Source organism: Grampus griseus (assembly GCF_964374135.1).
Source record: "Grampus griseus genome assembly, chromosome: 7".
Classification (NCBI taxonomy): Eukaryota; Metazoa; Chordata; class Mammalia; order Artiodactyla; family Delphinidae; genus Grampus; species Grampus griseus.
In genome coordinates, this window is record NC_139001.1 from 15330435 (window position 1) to 15350396 (window position 19962).

General features: G+C 41.9%; 3 protein-coding genes across 4 annotated transcripts in view; all 3 read right to left on the reverse strand.

Annotated features, from left to right (window-relative positions):
• The window catches only part of MOGAT1 (monoacylglycerol O-acyltransferase 1), a 33490-nt gene extending 17297 nt beyond the window's left edge, over positions 1–16193 (reverse strand). For both annotated transcript variants that reach the window (XM_082657859.1, XM_082657860.1), the window contains exon 1: positions 16042–16193. In XM_082657859.1, coding sequence (XP_082513985.1) covers positions 16042–16135 — 94 coding nt within the window. In that variant the 5' untranslated portion in view covers positions 16136–16193. The remainder of the gene's footprint in view (positions 1–16041) is intronic.
• LOC309824732 (oligosaccharyltransferase complex subunit OSTC-like) lies at positions 3051–3614 on the reverse strand. The gene has a single exon (XM_082657861.1). The coding sequence runs from the start codon at positions 3603–3605 to the stop codon at positions 3156–3158; it is 450 nt and encodes a 149-aa protein (XP_082513987.1). The 5' UTR covers positions 3606–3614; the 3' UTR covers positions 3051–3155.
• A 1526-nt stretch (positions 16194–17719) lies between the features above and the next one.
• LOC309824654 (glycerol kinase-like) lies at positions 17720–19390 on the reverse strand (the record flags this gene model as incomplete). Its single annotated transcript, XM_082657684.1, has 1 exon — positions 17720–19390. Exon 1 carries the CDS (start codon positions 19373–19375, stop codon positions 17720–17722), a length of 1656 nt encoding a protein of 551 aa, XP_082513810.1. The 5' UTR covers positions 19376–19390.
• Positions 19391–19962: the final 572 nt, after the last annotated feature.

Genomic DNA, 19962 nt, shown 5'->3' on the forward strand with positions numbered 1-19962 from the left:
ACAGGAGGGACTCTACGCCTTAGCTCACCTGCCACTTCTCTTGACATTTCATAACAACAGAGCAATCCTATTTGTTTGTGCACCTAATGCTGTAGCTTCAAATAGATGAAGCAGGCATTGATAAAACTTGACCTGGGCAGTAGGGACAAGAATATTTGCCTTAAAGTAATACATTAAGCTAAGCTAGACATTTTCTTTTTATGTCTGTGCTATGGTTATACTAAAAAATATTTATGAGAAGAAAAATATATCAATGGGGAGGAGCACAAAGACTTTAAGCCTGCGGCTTCCCCGGTGGCGCAGTGGTTGAGAGTCCGCTTGCCGATGCAGGGGACACGGGTTCGTGCCGCGGTCCGGGAAGATCCCACATGCCGCAGAGCGGCTGGGCCCGTGAGCCATGGCCGCTGAGCCTGCGCGTCCGGAGCCTGTGCTCCGCAACGGGAGAGACCGCAACAGTGAGAGGCCCGCGTACCGCAAAAAAAAAAAAGACTTAAAGCCTGGCACAGAGTAGGTGCTCAATAAATGCCAGCTATTACTGTTGGTTTAAGGAGTGCCATTACCTCTTTCTTCTTTATTATGTGCTACAGTCTCTAATCTAGAACTAACTTTGGTCTCCCAAGCTGCTATCCATTCTCAACCTTATTAAAAAGAGCTTTGTCCCCAAACAATCCATCATGGTATCTGACATGAGCACCTTTGATCTATTATTGTTTTATAGTTATAGATGTAGGTATAGATTTGGGGTTTTTTTGGCAAAAACAGAACACGTTTATATTTCTAGAAATATATAAATCAATAAATTTCCCAGTACAGATTTAACCCACATACTGAATTGAACCCATCAGAGGACTGACTTGCTCTCTCCAGGGTGGGTTAAAGGTTAAAAGTGTGTGAAAGGTTAAGGAAGCATGTGCCCTCCACCGTTCAGTGGGGTGTCTTCTTGCATTCTGGAAGTTTCCACGAGTCTAGAAGTGAGACCAAAAGAGTGTCCTCTGCCCTCATTCCTACCAAGATCACTCTATTTTGATTTACCTGCTTCCCTCTACCCAGGTCTGTGTGCTGACAATGTACCCCTGTTAATTAATTTTATTGTATTAAAATGTGCAAAACATTTACAAGAAACATAAATAGGTCTCATTATTCTCTACCCCAAGCTGGATCAGGTGAGCTATGATGGAGCAAGGGAGGGAGGGCATAGGTGCTGAGTAGTAACTGTCTCGCATGGGCAACCTTATTTACTCCTCCTTGGAACCCTCAAGGTACAGAGTTCTGTCCCCATTTTGCAGTTGTGGAAACTGAGGCTCAGGGAGTTTGAGTGTCTAAAGGACTTGAACCTGGATCTGCCTAATCCTTAAACCCAGGCACTTTTTTTTTTTTTTAGAAAACCAAACTATCCCCAGCTAATGGTCATAACACCATAAACATGTGTTTATTACAAGTACATAAGCAGGTTCATAAGCATAAAGAATCAGGCACATGAAAGGTTTTATTTTCTTTACTATAAAGGTGGAGAAACTAAGAGCAAAAGCAAATTGACTTAATTTCAATCACAGAGTGAGTCAAGAGTAGGTCCAGAAACAAAGTCCCCCAGCTACTAATTCAACGGTCCACTCACCCAACCACATTCCTCTAGGTGAATACACACTGCATATCTCTAACATTCATTATGTGTTTTGCATGTACAGTGGTTAAGACATGGATGGGAAATTGGACTCCTTATGTTGGAATGTGCCACCAACCAGCTTCCTGACCTGGGGTGAGGTCCTTTACTTCTTAAGCCTCGATTCCTTAACCTGTGAAATTGGGCTAATAACAGCGCCACTCTCCAAGGACTGTTGGGGGAATGAACAGAGAGATGTTACACTGCCTGGCACAGGGCAAGCGCTTGACAAATGGGAGCCATTTTTATAATAACTGTGTTTACTAGGGTACATTTGGAGAATGCAAAAAGTAGAAGCAGACAAGGTAACTCATATTCCTGTCACCCAACAAAAACTACTGTTAAATTTTCCCGTCTTTTTTTTTTTCTCCGTCAAACAGGTTATGTTTTTTTAACACAGTTGATCACACATATTTTTTATTCTGTATTTGATCACTTACGATTATCTCATCTTAGCTGCTTGGTATTATAAATTTGGCATTAAAACCTCTCCATAAGTGTTATTTTTAATGACTGTGCAACATTCCACTGGTTGTCAGTACTAATTCAAATTCTTTTGTTTTTGAATATTTGGGCTTCTAACAACTTTTCTCTAATAACATAATCTTGCATAAAGATTCTATTTCATATCATAAACAGCACCAAAATAGTTTTTTAATCCCTTGATCCTAAACTGGATAGAAAGCAGAAAACACTATAAAAACTAGGTGACTAGATCACCTCTATTTTCTATTTTTATCCCACTAAGCAATCCAAGGTAACACGATTCTCCTAAACTGGAGGTCAAACAGAAGAGAAAGTTAAAAAGATTTACTCCAAAACATTGTGCAGCTCTCAAAACTAATGTTGATACTTCAAAAAAAATTGTTTAGATTCACAAACCAAGTTGCACTGAAGGCCAAAATTTCAACTGCCTTTTTTTTTTATTAGAAAAATTATTTCTTTCTTCTCCTTTCACACATCTTATTGTTCAGGAAACAGTCTTACATACATATCTGAAATGATGCACTGACACACACTCTGTTTAAAAGCAAAGCACCACAGGTAAAGCTGATCGGCTGTCCAGAGTTCTCAGCTTATGGGATCTCACTTCCTGATTTTACATTAATTTCTGAAGGTCAGAAATGTCATCTCCAAAAAATGTCAAGGGGTTTGTAAAAAATAATCATTTTATTCAATATTATAGTTGTAGAAATGAAGTATATTTTCTTTAAGAAATAAAATTTAAAAAAAGAAGAAAATGCCACTTAACATCGTTGGTGTGTCAGTACAGGCCAGCAGGAAAAAATGCTTGTCTCTTTGATACCAAGAACGCATTCTAGTCCAAGTTATAATATATAATATATATAATACGCTTCCTATGTTTTCACTAGATGTTTCTTTTCTGCTGCTTTTCATCCTTTTCCATATTTCATATCAGAGGACTGATACAGCCTTGAAAACTTCATTAACAGGAGCAAATTCAGTATCCACCGATTTCTTCTCAAAAGGCACTCTAACCCATCAGATAGCCCGGCAGTTTCATTCTCATGAATACTCTAGCCATGAAAAAACTCAATAGGACACAGACGAATCCAATGAATAGAAGGAGAAATCTATTGAGCTTGGGAATGTTTGGTGCACTGGATCGGTCCAGGATTATGAAACCTAAACCTCCCATTGTAAACAAGAAGCTGGATGGGAGTCCTTCCATAATATCTTGTCCATTGACTCTGTAGGCCAAGAAAGCTACTGGTCTCTGATGCCCATGTTCATCAGTCATGGAGCCGACACTTGGAGGTTCGACAGTAACATCATAAATGATTCCTCCGGCGATGAGGAAGTAAGACACCACCACCAGAGCATACATCGTCATGGCCGACGGCATGTGCACCCAGGGCGGCTTCTTCAGTTTCAGGTTGGGACATTCGAGCACTAAGAACGGGACGCGGTACAAACTCTCCATGTTGGTGGCGGCAGGGGCAGCTGTCGGCCGCCAGCCCCACGCACCACCCAGGAACAGCTCTCCTTTTTTTTTTTTTCTTTGGCTGCATCACAGCATGTGGGAATCTTAGTTCCCCGACTGGGGATGGAACCGTGCCCCCTGCGGTGGAAGCGCAGAGTCCTCGCCACTGGACCGCCAGGGAATTCCCCTAAATTTCAGCTTCCTTGACTTGGGTACATTCTGGATAAGAAACCACAAGTCAGCCCCCAATCACTTATACTCTATTTTTACTTAACTGCCATAGATTCTACTTTCTCTACATCACTGAGGAAAATGCCTCCCGCAATTTTTTTTTTTTTGAGGTGAAATTCACATAACATAAATTAACCATTTTAAAAAAAACAATCCAGTTGCATTTAGTACATTGACATTGTTGTGCAACTCCCACTTTTATCTAGGTCCTAAACACTTGGATCATTCTGAAATAAAGCTCTGTACCCATTAAACAGTTACTCCCTGTTTCCCTTTCCCCTGTCCCTGGCAAGCACCAATCTGCATTCTTTTTTGATGGATTTACCTATTCTAGATATTTCATATAAATGCAATGATCCAATATGTAACCTTTTGTAGGCTTTCACTTACCATCAAGTTTTTGAGATTCAGCCATGCTGTAACATGTATCAGTACTTCATGCCTTTTTATGGCTGAACAATATTCGCATGTATGGATAGATCACAACTTGTTTATCCATTTGTTTATCTGTTGATGCACATGTGGGTTGTCTCCACCTTTTGGCTACTGTGAATAGTGCAGCAATGCCCCTCTCCTTTAACAGCACTGAAAGTCAGAAAGGCTCAGCTAAAGTTTATGCATCGTCACTAAGTTTACCATCATCAGTAAAGGGACAAAGTGACATTTGCCTCTTCTTATGATCAAATGGGAAATAGACCCCATCACCTTTGTGACCTTGTTGCCAAAAATGTCTAACCTGACTCTAATGAGAACATATTTAGGCAAGTCCAGACTAGGGGACATCCTACAAGATAATTAGCTGGGGCTGTTTTAAAAATATCAGTGTCATAAAAGATGAAAAAACAAAAAGTATAGAACAGGTCTAGTTTTAAAGGAAAATTTGAAGACAATTAGGGAAATTTGAATATGAGCCATGTATTAAATAAGATTATTGTTTCAATGATACATTTCTTGGGTGTGATAATGGAATTGCAATTGTGTACAAAATTCTTGTTTTCAGGAAACACATTCTACAGTATTGAGGAATGAAGTGCAATGATTTTTACAACTTAATTTCTTACTTTCAAATGGTTCAAAAGCAACAGTAACAGGGCTTCCCTGGTGGCACAGTAGTTGAGAGTCTGCCTGCCGATGCAGGGGACATGGGTTCGTGCCCCGGTCCGGGAAGATCCCACGTGCCGCGGAGCGGCTGGGCCCGTGAGCCGTGGCCGCTGAGCCTGCGCGTCCGGAGCCTGTGCTCCGCAACGGGAGAGGCCACAACAGTGAGAGGCCCGCGTACCGCAAAAAAAAAAAAAAAAAGCAACAGTAACAACAAACTGTGTGTGTGTCTACAGAAACAGAGAAAACAAACACTGAAAAATCCTAAGAGTTGGTGACTCGAGGTAAAAAGAATGTATACTGAGCTATTCTTTAAATACTTCTAAATTTCCAAAATTAAAAGATGGGGGAGGGGGCTTCCCTGGTGGCCCAGTGGTTAAGAATCCCCCTGCCAATGCAGGGGACATGGGTACGATCCCTGGTCCGGGAAGATCCCACATGCCGTGGAGCAACTAAGCCCGTTCACCGCAACTACTAAGCCCACGTGCCACAACTACTGAGCCTGCGCTGTAGAGCCCGCGTGCCACAACTACTGAAGCCCACGCGCCTAGAGCCCATGCTCCACAACAAGAGAAGCCACCGCAATGAGAAGCCCGTGCACTGTAACGAAGAGTAGCCCCCGCTTGCTGCAACTAGAGAAAGCCCATGCGCAGGGACGAAGACCCAATGCAGCCAAAAAATAAATTAAATATATTTTAAAAAATAAAATAAAGAAAAAAAAGATGGGTAAATGTATGAATTATACATGTAATTGATAATAACGCATAATAAGTGAAGCACTGCTATTTGACTGGGAACAAGTTGGCACCTCACAGAGAGCCCTACGTCTGCAGCAAAGTCTTCATCTCCAATCTCATACATACAGAGGGAACGATCGATCCAATGACCCACTTTTAGCTTCAAAGCTGCCTTCAGGTATCCCTAGCTTTATAGAAAGAAGTGTTCCAGCAAAATCAGGGATATACATTTCCTTTTTTCATGAACTAAAGACTTTTGGCAAGGAGTGGTGGCCAGGTCGACAGCTTTTGGGTGGTGGAAAGTCCTTCAGTGCTTACGTGGACTTTTCCTACCTCTGCTGCCTCCATCCGTTCTGGCTTCAAGGGATTCAACCTGGATACTTAAAATACAGGAGAATACAAATGAAAATGTAGTGTAGTGTTTGACCCATGGCAAATGCTCCATAGATGATAGCAGAATTTGAAAAGTAAATGAATCCTAACAACACGCTTTGCCTTTGGCATTTCTTCAATCAAGACCTGATGTATATAAGTTGAAAATTTCTTTTAAGTTCTAGGTTTTAGTTTCCCTTCTTTATCAGTTTTTTTAAAATTTAATAAAGTATTATTTATAATATGGAAAAATAATTGGTTAGTGAAACTTAAATAAAATAACACACAGAAAGCCATCAGAACAATGATGGTGCAGGAATTCCCTGGCAGTCCAGTGGCTGGGACTCCACGCTTTCACTGCCGAGGGCTCAAGTTCGATCCCGCCAGCCACGCAGTGTGGCCAAATAAATAAATAAAAGGAGAACACTTAAAAACAAAAACAAAAACAATGATGGTATGATGGTGGAAGCAGCTCTTCTGCTCCTTTCCTGTTTGCCCATTTCTGTTCCCCTCTAACCTTACAAGAACCTAATTATAGGAATGAGATCACTAAGCAATTGAAACTAACTCCTGACTTTTGCTCTCCTGAATGCATACCATGCTTTGCCCAACCTGCTGATTGTTTTCCTAGATAAAAAGAAGTAAAAATGAAGAATTAAGCAGTAAAAAATGACTAGCTCTCTACCCCCAACAGCCCCCCTAAGCAATCCTGCAGACAGATCACACAGGCAAGATAACATCTGAAGAGAGTCAGCCCATCTGCACTCAATGGAGAAGGATGCAGAACCCAACCTCCTGCCTTGACGATTCACTGAGATTCTTCCTCCCTCCCTCATTTTTCCTATCATGGCTGAGCAGAATCTTCAGAGCTGGTCTCTGGACATGAGTCCACCTTCTCCCCAGATTGCCGGCTTTTCTGATAAAAACACCTTTCCTTTCTACTGACACTTGCCTCTTGAATTACTGGCTTACGAGCGGCGAGCAGCTGAACCTCCGTTTGGTAACAATGGCATACAGGAAACTCTCAATAAATGTTAGCTATCAGCCATCACTGGCTGCTTGAGACCTTTAAAAACACCAGTTTCATATGGCTCAACCCAATGTATTATTTTCTAGCGCATATATTATTTTAATAATTTTTTTAAATAGGTAAACAAGAGGAAAGGAATATGCCAAAACATTTACAATAGTTATCTCTGGATGGGAATATGGACTTTTTTCTAGTCTCTTCTAAAAGCTCTTCTACAGTTTCCAACTTTTCTAATAACTAGCATGAACTACCTTACAATCAAAATTTATTTTAAAAAGATAAATAAAATGGTTCCACTAAAGAGAAAAAAAAGAAACTAAACACTGCAGAACAAATCCACTTATGTAAGAATATTCTCATCTTTAACATGATTCTATTAAATCTGATGAGCAAACTCCATCAGAAAAACATTGTGAAAACTAGTGGAAGTTTACTTACTTGCGTTAAGTAGCGACCAGTGACCAATTAAGAAATAATTTAAAATATTTAATTTGTATGTGTATCCTTTCCACTTGTATCCAAGAAGTTTTCATTTTTCCCCCTAGGAAAACTGTTTCTATACTTATTTTAGCCATTTAACATAGTATGGAGAAAGAAAACAACTGAGAGGCAAGCAAAATCTTTTAGCACGTCACATTCTTTTCCTTTTTATTCCTGAGGCATTGTATTTCAAAACATCAATCGGTGTCATCTGCTGAGTACAAGAATATAAGCATAACATTCCTCTAATTTTTAAAATTCCTGCTTTAAGAAAACTTGCCTTCCAGAGTTTCTTACGATGAGGATGGGGCTAAAAGACAAATCTCAGAACACTTTGCAGAATTTTTCAGCCTAGTATCCCTCATATGTGGGTCTGCTCCATATCGCCTTTAAAAATTATTGCCATACAAGGATCTGCATTTTTCTTGTTTAAAAGTGAATTCATTATTGGACCTATTTCTTTGCCTAATGAAGTCAAATAAATTATAACAAGGATCCAGTTGAAACCAGTCCCATTTTCATACTATTTCAGAAAGCTTTACGAGCTGAAGGACGAAAGAAGCACAAATACTTTGTATACCTACAAACTGAAAACCACATAAATAATCCATGATAAAAGAGGCACAGTAGTGTTTATGCAAGTCCAGGAATCTAGTATGAATCACTAGAGTGAATGTTAAAATGTGCTCCCTCAAAATTTTCCAGATTAAGGGAGACTAAAAAGATGTAACTACATACAACATGTGGATTCCTTTGCTATAAAGGACATCAGCGGGACAATCGCTGAAATATGAATAGGGCCTCTGGATTAGGCCATAGTACAGCAACATTGTTATTTTTCTGATTTGGATAATTGTACTGTGGTTATGTAAGAGATATATATTAGGAAATATGTGCGGAAGTGCTTAAGGATAAAGGCAGACCATGTCTGCAACTTACTCTTAAAGAGTTCAGATGATGATGGTGATGATATACATGTGTGAGAGAGAAAGATAAAGGAAACATGGTAAAATGTTAACATTTGGGGAATTTGATGAAGAAATATAGAAAATTACCAAAAAACTTACAGTTATTATTTTTGAAGTTACTTCAAAATAAAAAGTGAAAACAATTTTAAGGGCCCTCCCTGACACCTACAGAACCAAAATCTCTGGGGAATTTGCATTTTAACAAGTCCCCAGGTGATTCTTAGATATACTCTAAAGTTGAAATCTTCTGATATAAATAAAATCAACAGTGGAAGACAGCATTTTTTGACGTCAATTTTCTCCAAATTAAACTATAAACTAATTTCAATCAAAAAGCAATTCCAATGAAAACCCCAGCAGGCTTTTTAGTATAAATGGACAAACCAATTCTAAAATGTATATGAAAATGTAAAGAACCTATAATAGTCACAACAACTCTGAAGAAAAGAACAAAGCTTGAGGACTAACACTACCTGATTTCATGAATTATTATAAAGTCACAGTAATCAAAACAACATGGTAATGGCATCAAGATAGATAAACAGATTAACAGTACAGAATAATCCAGAAATAAATCCACACATATATGGACAACTGATTTTTGACAAAAGCACAAGCCCAATGCAGTAAAGAAAAAACAGCATTTTTTTTCCTTTGAACAACAGAGCTGCAACAATTAAACATATGCCAAAAAAATGAACTTGGACCTTGTACTATATACAAAAATGAACCCAAAATGGATCATAGATCTATATGTAAAACCTAAAACTATAAAACTTGAAGAAAACGCAGAAAATCTTTGTGAACTGGGATTAAGCAAAGATTTCTTAGATATAACACCAAAAACACAATCCATAGAGAAAATATGGATACGTTAGACTTCACCAAAATTTAAAATTTCTGCTCTTCAGATACACAAAAGATAACCCATAGACTGGAAGAAAAAAATCTATGCAAAGTGTATGCCTGATAAAGGCAGAAGAACACAAACTCTCAAAACTCAATAATAGGAAAGCAAGCAACCCAATCAAAAATGCGCAAAAGATTTAAACAGGTACTTCAACCAAGAAAACATACAGGGACTTCCCTGGTGGCACAGTGGTTAGGAATCTGCCTGCCAATGCAGGGGACACGGGTTCGAGCCCTGGTCTGGCAAGATCCTACATGCCGCAGAGCAACTAAGCCCATGAGCCACAACTCCTGAGCCCGTGTGCCACAACTTCTGAAGCCTGCCTGCCTAGAGGCCATGCTCCGCAACAAGAGAAGCCACCGCAATGAGAAGCCTGCACACCACAACAAAGAGTAGCCCCCGCTCACCACAACTAGAGAAATGCCGTGCGCAGCAAAGAATACCCAACACAGCCAAAAATAAATAAATAAAACAAATAAATTTACATTAAAAAAATGAAATAAGACTAAATTAAAACATTATTAAAAAAGAAAACATACAAATGGCAAACAAGCACATGAAAAGATGTTCAACATCATTAGACACCAGGGAAATGTGAACGAAAACTACAATGAGAGACACCACTACACACCTGTTAAAGTTGCAAAGATTAAAAGGACTGCCTATATCAAATGATGGCAAGGATATGGAGCAACTGGAACTCTCATACGGTGCTGGTGGGAATGTAAACTGGTACAACAACTCGGGAAGAAAGTTTGGCGATTTCTGAAAAAGTTAAACCTGCTCCTACCATAACGTGATCAACCGTTCCATTCCTAGGTTTACCCAAGAATAAAGAAAGTATACATTCGTTAAGACTTGTAGGTAGGGCTTCCCTGGTGGCGCAGTGGTTGACAGTCCGCCTGCCGATGAGGGGACGCGGGTTAGTGCCCCGGTCCGGGAAGATCCCACATGCCGCGGAGCGGCTGGGCGCGTGAGCCATGGCCGCTGAGCCCGCGCGTCCGGAGCCTGTGCTCCGCAAAGGGAGAGGCCACAACAGTGAGAGGCCCGCGTACCGCAAAAAAAAAAAAAAAAGACTTGTAGGTAGACGTTCACGGCAGTATTACTGATAATAGCTACAACGCAAATATTCATGAATACATGAATGAACAAACAAATTGCAATATATTCACTCACTAGAATACCACTCTGAAACAAAAAAGCTATGAACTACTTAATACACATACAAAAAGAATAAATCTCAAAGTAATTATATTCAGTGAAAGAAGCCAGACCAAAAAAAAAAAAGAGTACGTATGCTGTGTCTCCATTTATATAAAACACTAGAAAATGCAAACTAGTATGAATGACAGCAACCACATTAAGTGGATGCTTGTAGATGGGAGAAGGAAGGGTTACAAAATGGATATGAGAAACCTTTGGGGATGATGGCTATATTTACTATCTTAATTGTGGCAGTATTTTTTTCAGGTGTGCATATGTGACAACTTAAACTGTACACATTAAATATGTGCAGTGGGAATTCCCTGACAGTCCAGTGGTTAAGACTCTGAGCTTTCACTGCCAAAGGCCCTTGTTCAATCCCTGGTTGGGGGTCTAAGATCCCACAAGCTGCACGGCACAGTCAAAAAATAAAATAAAATAAATATGTGCAGTTAACTGTTTGACAGTGTCACAATAAGGCTGCTTAAATAAATAAGTAAATAAATAGACCCATTCAGTAAAAGATCACAGTCTCACCACATGGTCTTAGGTAAGATACATACCTCTTGAGCTTCAGTTTTCTCACCTAAAAAAAATAAATCTAATAATCCCTGCCACAAGGAGTTGTAGATAGAAGATGGTCAATAAATGTTGGCTCTCTCTTTTTCAGTTTTCCACTTTTCAGTTAGCAGGTTGGTAGCACACAAGCTAGTAAGTAATGTTTCCGTTTCTTGAATATTAAGATTGGAAGATAGGTGATCCAGCAATTCCACTTCCCAGCATTTACTGAAGGAAATGAAATCACTATCTGGAAAAGATATCTGCACCCCGTCATGTTCACGGCAGCATTATTTACAATAGTCAAGACGTGGAAACAACTAGTGTCCATCAACAGACGAATGGATACAGAAAATGTGATATATACTACATATATGAAATAGAATATTATTCAGCCATGGAAAGGAAATCCTGCCATTAGTGACAACATGGATAGACCTTTATGCTAAGTGGAATCAGTGAGGCAGAGAAGGACAAATACATAATCTTACATGGGTGGACAAACAAACAAAACAAAAGAACAAGCTCATAGATACAGAGAACAGATTGGTGGTTGCCAAAGGTGGAGGTATGCGGGGGGCCGGGGGAGGTAAAATGAGTAAAATTGATCAAAACGTAAAAACTTTCACTTATAAGATAAATAAGTCCTGGGCATGTAATGTACAGCATGGGGACTACAGTTATCAATACTGTATTGCATATTTGAAAGTTGCTGAGAGTAAATCTTAAAGATCTCAACATAAGAGAAAAAAAGTGTGTGGTAATGGATTTTAACTAAACTTACTGTGGAAATCATTTTGCAATAGACATATATCAAATTATTATGTTGCACACCTAAAAATAATACAATGTTATAAGATTGGAAGACAGGCACTTAACATTTATCTCAAGGAAACAGTATTTGATTTCATGACTAAATGAAACATTTTGCTTTTTTTAAAAAATATATATATATCCCAAGTGCTAATAGGTTAAACTCATTTCCTGATGGTGGAAAGAAAAATGCATTCCAAGATTTTGATTTAGAGACTTTAAAATACATAGTTAATAAAACTTCTCTTATCACCATTGGAAGGAGATACTACACGAACTCCTTACTTTAAAATAATTAAAATGGAAAGAAATAGGTAAGCGTTTATACTGCCTTTACCATAAGAATTGAATTGCAGGGTAACCAATGGCCCTAGATGATGAGGAAAAATTATTCCTGGCATAAATTCTAGTTAATATGTGAAGAATGAATGATAGAATATGAAAATTACCATTTTGTAGTCCCAAATAAAACAGGTAATTTGGTCAAGGATCATTAATGGAGACTAGGTGAAAGGTCAACGGTCAATAGGGAACTTTTATTTGCAGCATGTCAATTACCACCCCTCACATTACTTCCTACCTGTACCCATTGACCACTCTCATAAGGGACAGCTAGGCACTATGTGCATTCTGACATAATGCAACAGGAGCACACAGCAGCACCTCGGCAAAGGACTTGCAAAAAGGTTTCACCTAAATCTAATCAAACCTTTAGCTCCAACTTCCATTTTAGAAGAAATACAGGGAATTGAGGAACATGTTAACCCTACAAAATAGCAATCAGAGAACTTCTGAAGACACATCTTGCAGGACAGATAACCCGGCTTCTTCAATGCTTCATTGACAAGAAAACAAATGGGGGGGAAAACTGTTCTAAATTAAAAACTAAATGCAACCCAGGGGGCTTTTTTGGATCCTGGTTCAAGTAAGTCACACATAAAAGTGTATTTGGGGCTCAATTTTAGGAAATATGCATATTGACTTGGTTTAGATGATTTTAAGCAATTAATGTTAATTATGCTACATGGGACAATGTTACTATAATTTTGTAAAATAATTTTATAATAGGCATACTAAAGTACTTGGGATTAAAATGCAATGTGATTTGCTTTAAAATATTTTTGCAAAATAGGTAAAACTAATATAGCAAATTGTTAAAATAATTATAAATCCAAGTAATGGGTATATGGGAGTTTATACCCTTCTCTACTTTTCTGTATGTTTGGAATTTTTCATAATAAAATTTCCAAAATATATGATAATACAAAATAATATGCTCCTAGTAACACGAATGTCAAATGCATGCAATAAGAGCATTTAAATGAATTGTCTGTCAAGCCACTGTAGTTTGATTCAAATTAGGACTGGTGGGCCATGTCTAAAGTCATTAGTCCATTCCCATGTGACACATAAGGCTCTACCACCCACCTTGTGACCTTGAGCAGTTACTACACCTCCAAGCTCTATCTTTGGAAAATGAGTACAGGGGTTAGCCCCTACCTCTAGGGTCACTGTGGGGATTTACATACATGAGTTGATACAAATAACGACATGTGGGGTGGACCACTTCCCTTTTGGGTGACAGAGTGAAGACATTCAACCAGTACTTATTGTGTGCCTTCCATGAGCCAGGCACGGGCTGGGTACTCCCTCACTGAGCCTGTGAACTAGGATGTATCAGGGAGGAAGAAATTTTCCTCTACCCTCCTACGTTCCTCTGGCTGATCTAAGAATTCAATTGACGTGAGACAGATTAATGGGAGGAAATCAAACAAAATTTTAATAATATGTATGCCTGGGGGAGACCCAGGAAAACTGAGTAACTTGCCAAAACGGCCAAAACCCTCCCCTTAAATACCATCCTCAGGGCTTCCCTGGTGGCGCAGTGGTTGGGAGTCCGCCTGCCGATGCGGGGGATGCCGGTTCATGCCCCGGTCCGGGAAGATCCCACATGCCGCGGAGCGGCTGGGCCTGTGACCCATGGCCGCTGAGCCTGCGCGTCTGGAGCCTGTGCTCCGCAATGGGAGAGGCCCGCGTACCGCAAAAAAAAAAAAAAAAAAAAAAATACCATCCTCAGCTAAAGACAAAAAAGGATATTGAAGGTGGGTTGAGTCAGTTATGGGAGGTTATGAGGAAAAGCACAGTAAGGAAGGGTAAGGTTTTACGCAAATTTAAGTCCCTGCCTTCTTCATTGGTAGGTTTTTAGAGATTTGGTCATCATCCTCTTCCTGGTACAGCAAGGGAGACACCCTTACAAATGGAGATTTCCCTTATAAATGTAAATATTTCTTACAAAAGGGTAACTCCCACTAGGTTTTCAGAGTTTTTCCCTTGTCTGCTGCTTCTTAGAAAATAACCAGCTTAAAATAATTAATATACCAAAGAAACATACTTGGGGCTGGCAAATTCTGCTCTCCTACAGATGGCCATAGAGACCTTTCTCAAGTAACCACAGACACACACAAATACAAGCAATGATAAGGGCCATGGAAGGAAAAGACAGTGGGCTATCAGAGATGTGCTGGCTGATGAGCAAGAAAGTCAGTCTCCAGTTTCAAGGCATTAAATTGGACAGCACAGTGGTTAAAGCAGGAACTCTGGGTAGAATATTTGGGTTTGCACCCAGCCCCTCCACCTCCTACTAACTGTGTGACCTTGAACAGTTCACTTCACCTCTTAGTTCCCTCAGCGGTACAATGAGCACAGGAAGACACAGTCCTTACCCCACAGGGCTGTTGTGAAGATTACATGGTTAATAGTGTATGGTGCTTAGAACTGTAGAGGTAGATGGCAAGTGCCAAGCTGTAGCTGGCAGAACAGTACCTGACACACACAAGGCCCGCGATAAGTGTAGCTGTTACCTCAATGGTACTTTGGCCTAGAGCAAAACAAAGTGTAATGCTGTCTCAACAGTTTGGCCTAGGAGGACTTAATGAGTTAATTATTTGAATTTCCTTTTTCAGTAAACTCTAGCTGTACTTGGAGAGTTTATTAAAAAAAAAAAAATCCTGATGTGCAGGTTCCTTTCTGAAACAAATGAATTCAAAATTCTAGGGATAGAGCCTGGGTATCTTATTTTTTAGAAATTCCTCCAGTGACCTTAATGTGCAGCCAGGGTTGAGAACCACTGATCCAGGCATTCAAAATGTAAAATGGTTTCAAAATTGTAAACCTCTACAGTGTAATGAATTTATTATTACTGTGGCCTGGACAGTGTACCACCCATGAACTTATAGCACACAAATGACTTGGGCCTTCTGAAGAGTTTAAGTTCCCAGTAATTCCTGTCCTCTTACACCCCCTCCTTTCCCCTGCCCCTCCCCATGCCCCCACCCCCCTCAAGGGCAGAACAAACATCCAGAGAAAAAGCTTCCAGATAAGCCCCCTGCCCCATCTAGTGACTGGCTCCTGCGCATTTCTACCTGGGCTTAATTTGGCAACTGGCTAGAACACACTCTCCTGGGTCGAATTATTTACAGAGAGAGGCCATCCAACCCAACCTAACGTGTGGTGCAGTCTTCTTTGCAGCAAGGTAGCTTTCTGCATCCGGAAAATCTTCAACACGGGAAAGCTAACGCAGATATTTGTTATGAGGGGGGGAGGATAAGGAAGGAATCAGGTTTCAAATCCTTGGGCATTGTTTTTCCATTTATGAATCGATAATTCAAGAAACGAGTTTATCGACTTTTGAGGGGCTTAAGTGCAACGTCCTATGGCTCGATTGGGTCGTGGTTACACTTGGCTGTATACATTTGTCAAAACTCATCGAGTTAAAATCTGTGCCTTTTACTGTGGGTAAAGTACACCTCGAGTTTTAAAAACAGCACAGGGGAAAATAAAGTTGCCAATCAGTGGCTTGCTACAAGGTTCACGTGGAAAGATGAATCAAAGAGGGGAGTCCTAAATTAGCTACAAATGCCCTCTGTGACCTGCCTGCTCTGGCTTACAAGGGAATTAGTGATGTCCGGGAGGGGGGAGACGGAGCCCCAGGCACCGCGGTGTTTCGCCCGGATCTTGCGTGGCCGGGAGTCCTTACCGAGCAGAAGGAAGGACAGGACCCACTGCAGCACCGCCGCCGTCTGCAGCCGCCGCGCCAGCGGGATGTTGAGCGGCGCAAACTCGACCTTCATGGCCCGGCCGGAGCGAGGACTGCGCCGAGCGCTGCCGCCTGGGACCTCGCTGCTCCGCGGCGCCTGCCGGGTGTGCGCTGCCTGCCGGCCCAGCGCCCAGCACCCCGGCGCAGAGGAGGCGGCGACCGCCCCGGAGTGGGCGCGGACTGGACTTAGTCTTGGGTGGGAGGGCGCGCCGGGGCTGAGGCTGGAGGCTGCCAATCACGCGCCCGGGCTCGGGAGCAGCTGCGGCGCCCGGGGCGCATTGGCTGGCGCGCCGCATTGGGCACAAGGGTGGACGAGAGGGGTCACCTGGCACCCTGCCAGAGCTCGGCGACGCGGGCTCCTGCAACTTCGCCCAAGACCTGGGATCTCCACCGGGCTGGTTGATTCAACTGGTGGATTACTGTGCGCGAGGCTTCAGCATGCGCCTTTAAACCCACCTCTTCCTCCGAGGGTGTCTGCAGCTGGGAAAGGGTTAGGATCTCCCACCAGCTGGAGGAAGGCGCAGGAGTTAGGTTCTCTGGAGCTTGGTACCCATCTGTTTGTTGGTCTGTGTTCCCCACACCACCCCCAAACTCTGGGGCCTCCTCATCTTTGTGTCTCAGATTCCTATACGAATCTTGGAAAACTTTCACTTATTCATTCAAAGGACATTTATTGAATACCTCCCATGTGCCGGGAACCATTCTGGGCGCTGGGGATACACTCAGTAACCAAGTCATTCATCGATTCCCAGAGGGTACAAATTATGGGGGGGGGGGAGCATAAGGAAAATAACCACACAGTTGGGTGTGTAATTGCAAAGTAAAATGCTACTATGAGTGAATGAGAAGGTTCTAGGACTTAGACTGGAAGGTCAGTCTCGGAAGAAGTGACCTTGACTTTAATTATAACGGTGAATCTAATTCAAGCAAAGGGAAGCACATGTGCAAAGGTCCTGTGGCTGAAAGTCAAAGAAGACCAAAATAGTGGGAGCTCAGGGAACAAGGAGGAGAATGGAGTGAAATGAGTCAAAAATGGTAGCCAAGGACCAGATCCTTGCAGGCTGTGTTTAGGGTTCAAGTCTTTACCCTAAGATTTGCCAGTGAAGGGTTTCAATTATGTGTTAAATAAATGGATGGATTCTAAATTGTGCCTCATGCTGTGAGCGCCCACTACATTTTCTTTGTAAATCTTCCTGTATAGTTGACCAACACCAAGTGGCAGGTAGCTGTCAAGTCATTGCTAGAAGGGATCTGGAAGAGGGCAAAACAACAGAGTTGACTACCCATCCCCCCACCCTGCCCCTTTCTCCTTCAACGTTTTAATAGAAAGTTAGATTAAAAATAACAACCACTGGGTAGTTCAGGGGAGCTGTTTGTGACTTTTTGTATGCAAAACTTGCGGTTGTTTTTTTTTGGTTCCTAATTGAGAAATCACTGTTTTGTGTGTGCCGCATTTTCTTTATTTCAAGCCACAGGTCTACTTGGAGGGTCATGCAGCAAGTGGCTTACAAATAAAATCAGAGTCTATGAATAGTGTCAGCACATTAAAAGACAGAACCACTGAATTTTCTTGTCAGGTAAAGAGCTCACATCTTTGGAATCCATGACTTGGTATTATTTATGGCACACCTGAGAGGTACCTTGCTCCGATTAACATTACCATGCTACTCACTATAAAAAAGCCCAAGGGTAAACTACTGAAGATGTTAGGGTCACCATTTTCCGAAGACTGAGTGCTAACCCAACCCATGGACTTCATCACAGCTTTCTTCCATGTAGAATAACGAATTTCACTTTCCTTGGCGTTGATCTGAGGTTCAAACCGCTCCATCGTGACAGCTGACAAATCCTCAGGCTCGAGACTCCAAACGCCAACCCCTTCTGCAGCCCCGGCTGCCATGGCAGCTCCCAGGGCAGTTGTTTCAGGCATCAAGGGCTTCACTACTGGGATATACAGAATGTCTGCTTGTAGCTGCATAAGAATTTTGTTGTTGCTCATTCCTCCGTCTACCTGCAAATGGCTGAGTGCAATTCCACAGTCCCGGTTCATGGCATCCAAAACCTCTCGGGTTTGGAAACAAACAGCTTCTAATGAAGCAAAAGCAATATGGCATTTATTGGTGAATTGGGTGAGCCCACAGATGATCCCTCTTGCACTGGGCTCCCAATATGGTGCATATAGCCCTGAAAAGGCTGGGACAAAACAGCAGCCACAAGAGGAACCTACTTCTTTAGCAAGTTTTTCAATTTCCTCTGAGGTCTTTATAATTCCAAGATTGTCTCTGAGCCAGCGAACAGCAGCACCGGCTATAGCTACCGAACCTTCTAATGCATAATGTACTGGTTTGTCTCTTCCGAGTTTGTAAGCCACTGTGGTCAGAAGGCCATGTTCAGAAAATATACACTTATGGCCTGTATTACATAGTAAGAAACAGCCTGTTCCATACGTGTTTTTGGCTTGTCCATCCTGGAAGCACTGTTGTCCCACCAATGCAGCAGATTGGTCCCCCAAACACCCAGATATTGGCACACCTTCCAAGGCCCCAGCTTTCATTAGGCCATAGATCTCAGAAGAACTCCGGACATTTGGAAGAATTTTCATTGGAACTTGAAAAAATTCACACAGCTCTTTATCCCATTCCAAAGAATGAATGTTGAAAAGCATCGTCCTGCTTGCATTTGTTACATCCGTACAATGGACGCCTCCACTGGCTCCTCCTGTCAAGCTCCAAATAAGCCATGAATCAATGGTCCCAAAAAGGGCTCTATCTTCTTCAACTGCCTTTTGAACTTTTCTCACGTTGGCAAGGAGCCAACGAAGTTTCACTGCACTGAAGTAGGTGCTAAGTGGAAGGCCTGTCTTGGTCTTGACAAAGTTATTATTTACTGGAATGCTTTTACGAAGACTCTCAACGGTAGATTGGGTTCTTAGATCAAGCCACACCACAGCATTGTAAAGAGGTTCTCCAGTTAACTTGTCCCAGACCACAGTGGTCTCCCTCTGGTTACTGATACCAATAGCTTTTATGTTAGAAGTATTGAGCTGTCCAAGTTTCTCACACGTTTTCTCTATACACTCACAGACGGACTGCAGGATTTCCTTAGGGTCTTGTTCTACCCATCCTTCTTTTGGAAACTCTTGTTTTATTTCCACTTGATGATAACTAAGTAGTTCGGCTGTTTTGGGATTGAAAACCAAAAAGCGCGTCGAGCTTGTGCTCTGGTCCACTGCTCCCACCAACTGCCCCAAAACTGCTTTCTTCGTGGCTGCCATGAAACTCGCTTAGGTCGGCGGGCTGGCGATAGCGTCCCGTTTCCCGGGTGACGGCGGCGGGAGGGGGAGGGGCGGACGGCGAGCCGGGAGGGCCAGCCAGCGCGCGGCCGTAGAACGCAGTATCGGCAAGGAGCTTCTCGCCCCGCCCCTCCCTCTTCTCTTCTAGATTCTTCTAGACTTCTTCCCTGCAGCTTACCCCACTGGTAGTGGTGATGCGTTGAGTACACACCGTGTCAGACATTGTGCAGAGCCCTTCACCAGCCTGAGCTTATCCTGGAGCAACCCCGCGAAATAACTGTTAGCTCATTCGGCAGTTAATGAAGGCCAGGCTCAAAGTCACACAGCTGGCAGAGTGAAGATTCAAATACGGTTTTGCCGTCTAAAACCTGGAAAGGAGTCATCCCTTCATCAGTTGACCCACACGTGGAACAAGTATGTAGGGAATGCCTGCTTGGCACCGGGCATTGCCCTGCGTGCCGATAGCGCAAAGGTGAATTAAGACAGGGTCTCTGAGCCTTTGAGAATTCCCACGCATTCATTCATTGATTATCTATGGAAAGGCTGGTATGTGCTAAGCACTAGGTGAG